Source organism: Natrix helvetica, assembly GCF_964273705.1.
Source record: "Natrix helvetica genome assembly, chromosome: 9".
NCBI classification, from domain to species: Eukaryota; Metazoa; Chordata; class Lepidosauria; order Squamata; family Natricidae; genus Natrix; species Natrix helvetica.
Window position 1 is genome coordinate 9,338,753 of NC_138560.1, and position 5,688 is coordinate 9,344,440.

The 5,688-nt window shown below is 42.7% G+C and overlaps 1 protein-coding gene across 1 annotated transcript in view; it reads left to right on the plus strand.

Annotated features, from left to right (window-relative positions):
* Positions 1-4,124, plus strand: part of LOC309396738 (trypsin-like) — a 6,607-nt gene extending 2,483 nt beyond the window's left edge. Inside the window, exons 3-5 of the mRNA XM_081962134.1 lie at positions 525-778; positions 1,847-1,983; positions 3,382-4,124. Coding sequence (XP_081818260.1) covers positions 525-778; positions 1,847-1,983; positions 3,382-3,534 — 544 coding nt within the window. The 3' untranslated portion in view covers positions 3,535-4,124. The remainder of the gene's footprint in view (positions 1-524; positions 779-1,846; positions 1,984-3,381) is intronic.
* The last annotated feature ends 1,564 nt before the right edge of the window (positions 4,125-5,688 follow it).

The following is a 5,688-nucleotide window of genomic DNA, read 5'->3' on the forward strand; positions in this document are numbered from 1 at the left end:
CGCTGGCCAGGTGATTTCTGCCTTCATTTTCGCCCGTTTTTCGCCCTCCGGAGGTTTCTCTGAAGCCAACGCGCAAACCGGAAGTTCGGGAACGGACTTCCGGGTTGCTCGTAGGGCCATTTTTCACTCTCCAGAGCAGTGTTTTTCAACCTTGGCAACTTGAAGATGTCTGAACTTCAACTCCCAGAATTCCCCAGCCAGCAGGCTGGGGAATTCTGGGAGTTGAAGTCCAGACATCTTCAAGTTGCCAAGGTTGAAAAACACTGCTCCAGAGGCTTCAGATGGATGATTATTATGTGACCAATATTAATATTATGAATATTATTGTTTTTTATTATGATTGCTATTTCTCAAAAGTAACCGTACTCAGACCACACACACTGTTTATGTAGACATTGAATTTTTTTATGTTCCATAAAAACTTTTTTTAAAAGAGAGAGAGAGAGAGAAAGCAAAAAAATATGTCAGTTTTGCCACAGGGCAATTTTCCAGCAAGAGAAGCTAATCTTCTCATGTTCTTCCAGCATATTCCCCGTGCGTCTTGGAGAACACCATCTCAGGCGCATAGACTGGTCGGAGCAACTGAAGATATCATCCAAAGCCATTGTGCATCCGGAATACAACCGGCGAACCTTGAACAATGATATTATGCTGATTAAACTGCTGACCCCAGTTACCTTAAGTGACAAAGTCAAAGTTCTGGATTTGTCTACCACCTGCCCGGAGACTGGCACCAAATGCCTCATTTCAGGATGGGGTACAACAAGCAGCCCACAACGTATGTTGACAGATAAACTGAGTTCTCATATCATTCTACATGCCGATTGGCCTAGTGATCGTTTAGTGAACAAATCTGAGAGGTTACATTGGTGCAACATGCAGAATCAAAATAGAAATACTGTGGTTTAAAGGCGGAGTGTGTATGATTTCCGGTGTAATCGTAGACATATATTGTGTTTCATAGAGCAAGTCGAATGAAAGTTCTGGGAGAACTTTCTGCCAGTTCTGGGAGGCAGTCCTAAGTATTAAGGGATGCTCAGATGTTTAGAACAGAACAGAACAGAACAGAACAGAACAGAATAGAATAGAATAGAATAGAATAGAATAGAATAGAATAGAATAACAGAGTTGGAAGGGACCTTGAAGGTCCTCACGTCCAACCCCCTGCTTAGACAGGAAACCCTACACCACTTCAGACAAATTGTTATCCAATCTCTTCTTTAAAACGTCCAGTGTTGGAGCATTTACAACTTCTGGAGGCAAGTTGTTCCACTGATTAATTGTTCTAACTATCAGGAAATTCTAAGTTGCTTCTCTCCTTGATTAGTTTCCACCCATTGCTTCTTGTTCTGCCTTCAGGTGCTTTGAAGAATAGGTTTACCCCCTCTTCTTTGTGGCAGCCCCTGAGATATTGGAACACTGCTATCATCTCTCCCCTAGTCCTTCTTTTCATCAGACTAGACATAACCAGTTTAGAAAGACACTTTAGGCATCTGCAATGCTTAAGATCCCCCCTTGCCTCTTAGAACTCCTAAATAAGAGGCTCTGATGTTGACTCCCATCCCGCTGGGATAGTTTCATGGGATGGTCCAATCACACACACAAATTATTTTAAAGCTGAACCAGAACCGACTTTACATTTTTGTCCTCTTTTAAACTATCAAAATTAATGACTATCACATGACAATGAATGCTACAGGTTAAACAAGGTAAGATGCTTCCTTGTTGTCTAGTCTTAAATCTCTGACTGGCCTGTTCCAAAGACAACCTTAGAGTTAGTCATAAGAGGAAGGAAAAGAATGCCGCTTTTGCCTTCTCCTTTATTGAATCCCATCTTCCTTTGCAGCCAAATATCCAGATGTTTTACACTGTGCCAACGTCACCATCTTCAATCACAATGTTTGCCAATCGATTTATCCCAATTATTTCAGTGAAAATATGGTCTGTGCTGGCAAGATGGAGGGAGGAACAGATTCTTGCCAGGTAAAAGGAGTTGGGGTCAGTGGTGGGATTCAAAATTTTTTACTACCGGTCCTGTGGGTGTGCCTTGGTGGGCATGACATTGTTTGGTGGGTGAGGCTTGGTGGATGTGGCAGGGGAAGGAGACTATAAAATCTCCATTTCCTCCCCACTCCAGGGAAGGTTACTGCAAAATCCCCATTTCCTCCAGCCCAGCTGGGATCGGGAGGGAGAAAATAAATGAGGGTGGGGCCAGTTCTCCAAACTACTCAAAATTTCCGCTACCAGTTCTTCAGAACTGGTCCGAACCTGTTGAATACCACCTCTGGTTGGGGTCTATTTAGGCAACCAGCTTAATGGGATTTTCTCTAGTCCAGGAGGAAGAGACGAAAGTATGCCAGATAATAACTTCGGTCTCCATAGCTTGCTTCTACTCTGCCCTGATGAAGAGGCCAGTGACTGGTATAACTCTAACAATGTACTACAAAGCAGGTTACAGTCCAGAGTTTGAGTGATTTTCCAGGGGTAGGAAAAAGACTCCCCCCCCCCACTTAAAATGAGCTGGCTTTGGGAAGGAGGTAAATTTTGACTGATGGCTGGAGCAACAAGTTTAGCCATCTGTCAAAAGCCTTACAATAAAATAGGTGCTGTAAAACCATCGTCATGTGATCAGCTTGTCAGTGTTGTTGAGAAACTCATGCCCGACTTGAAGATCATTCTGCAGAGAGATGCAATCCTTGCAAAGCAGAGGTTTCTGCAAGAGCTACATTATAAAATATAATATAAACTATAATATACTTTCTTATATAAAATAAAGCATAATTGCATCTTTACAAAGCATGCTCTGGCTTTGCAGCATCATGACGCATGCACAGAAGAGGAGGAGCTCACACTATGACATGTGCTATGTTCGTAATTTACCCTCCCCACTTTGCCTTCTCAAGGGGCACTATTGCTGCAGAGTAACCTGCCTGTGGAGACATCTACGCAGGGTTGACAAGCAAGTCACTGTACCAACATTCTCATCTATAGCTTGCTTATGGCGAGGCTTCTCCTTTTTCCTCCTCTCTCAATCCAGCAACACAAAACAACATGGCAAAGATGGGCAAGGGGAGATGAGGTGGCATAGCAGTCTTCTTGTTCCCTCAAGTTTCTAACAATAACACCAGGAAATAGGTAGCCATAGCTTAAGGAGAGGTACAATGGTTTTACATTTGGGAAGGATAGAGGTTCCATTGGCTCAGTTCTTCATTCAGCCATGAAGCTTACTCTATAGGTTCGACTCTCTTGTAGCCTCATACACCTTAAGAGTTGCTGTGAAAACCTAAAGAAGAAGCAAAAGTCACCCAAGCTGCCTTGGACTCCTGGGGTGGGGAGAAAGAAGACACTTATGTTATATATTTTGTTTTGTTTTCTGGACAGGGCGATTCAGGTGGTCCCTTGGTCTGCAATGGGAAGCTGCAAGGCATTGTATCCTGGGGCCCCTACATATGTGCCCAGCCAAATAGACCAGGGGTTTATGTTAATGTCTGCAGATACACTGACTGGATCCAGGAGACTATCCAAAATAACTGACGATCACAGGACGATTCTGAACAGACGCCAAAGGGAGAAGACACTTTGCTTCCGCTTTTGGTTAAATTGGCATTGTGTTTTGTTGATGGTGCTTTTGACATGCCTCTAGTCTGGAGATACTAAAATGGATAAGGGAATCCCATATGCCACCAGGCTTGAAATGCTGGGCTTGGACAACCTGGAACTGTACTGCCTGCGGTCCGACCTAAGCACAATACACAAAATTGTCTGCTACAACATCCTACCTGTCAATGACTACTTCAGCTTCAACCACTACAATACACCGGCAAACAATAGATACAAACTCAAGGTAAGCCACTCCAAACTTGATTGCAGAAAATAAGACTTCAGCAACAGCGTGGTCAACACCTGGAATGCTCTACCCAACTCCGTGCTTACAACCTCAAACCTCACAGCTTCAACCTCAAACTGTCTACCGTGGACCTCACCCCATTCCTAAGAGGTCCGTAAAGGGGGCGTGCATAAGCGCACCAGCGTGCCTAACGTCCCTGTCCTACTGTCCCCCTTTATTTGTACTCCTTTCCTTGTTCATGTCCATGTTTATACTTATGCCTGTTATCTTGTACATGTTCGACAAACTAAATAAATAAATAAAATAAAATAAATGTCAATTAATAAAAGCCATGTTTGTGGCTTTGGGTCCAAAACTTTATTTGACTTATCCAACCCAACCCAACCCAACCCAATACCAATACTCTTTGCAACTTGAATCTTCCTCTATATATTCTAAAATATACCCTTTGGTTCACCAAGTCCTTTTTCCCCTTGCAGAAACCCTAATAAAATTGTCCTTCTCGGGTAGCCATCCAACCTTTCTTTGAACATACTCAATAAAAACATCTCTCATCTCTTTGCTTAACTGACTCCATTGTTAATTGCTTGTACCAGTAGAAACATTCAACTGGAATTTTTTCTTTTTGTAATTCATGCCCTGCATTTTTGGGTGAAAGACAACCAGTTGTGACCTTCATTTGTGTAATTCTTCAGATACTAAACAGAACAACGTGCTTCTCCATAGCTTTCTCTTCTCAGGGTTAAATCAAGTCAATGTTCTCAGTAAATCCATGTGGGACTCAGTCTTCAGTCTCCTGATCCATCCTAGCTATTCTTTTCTGGACTTCTTCCATTTTATATGATTTCTTCTAAAAAGATCGGAGAAGGGATTTGATAGTAGCAATGGCACTTAGACTTTATATTCTGCTTTGCAGTGCTTTACAGTTCTCTCTAGGTCAGTCCATTGTCCCCAACATTTTGGGTCCTCCCTTTATCCACCTCGGAAGGATGGAAGGCTGAGTCAACCTTGAGCCTGGTGAGATTCGAACTGCCAAATTGCAGGCAGACAGCAGGCAGCAGAAGTAGCCTGCAGTATTGCACTCTAACCACTGCGCCATTGTGGTTCTTAATGCTAATGGTGAAGAGTTGCTCTCCCAATGACAAAAGCTAAACTATTCTAGTAAGAATCCCAGCAAAAAGGTCCATTATCCACAGTCCACATTGGATTAGGCAAAGGTCCACTTGAAGCAATGTCTCTTTAAAGAGACAAATGGGAAAAGCTGGCCTCTCAAGCACATTCTCTAAGGCTTTACAGGAAAAAACATTTTTTGTATAAGTCTCTTCCTCGTCATCTCTCAGTTCTTGCAGGAGCAAAAAGTCCTGCTAGGCTTCTCACAATACTTTTGACTTAAGTCTTGGGGAATCTCATGCAGTTGAGCTCTTTGTCTAGAATATTAAATCATTAAACCTATTGCATTAATGACCTCCTGCCACACTGTTAAGTGTCAACACTCCAAATTATAGCTTCTGTGGACAAGATAATCTATTGTTGTAGATGACTAACAACTCCTCACTTTGCTATGAAGGAACAAGGTGTGACTAATGGGGCTTCAACAGGCATACAGAGATTGTACGCAATGCTCCAGCACCACGGATGTAAATTTTAGCACCCATGTTGGTTTAACAAGCTTCAGGATAAATCCAGCACAGATAGGTGGTTTCCATGGTTGTCAACATCAGATTAGACCAGCCTTCTCCAACTGCTTGCCTTTCAACTGATGAACTCCATCACCTCCAGCCAAAAGTGAGCTGTTGTGAATAACTGGGAAAGACTAAATGTTTATGTTACTTGGCAGAAGG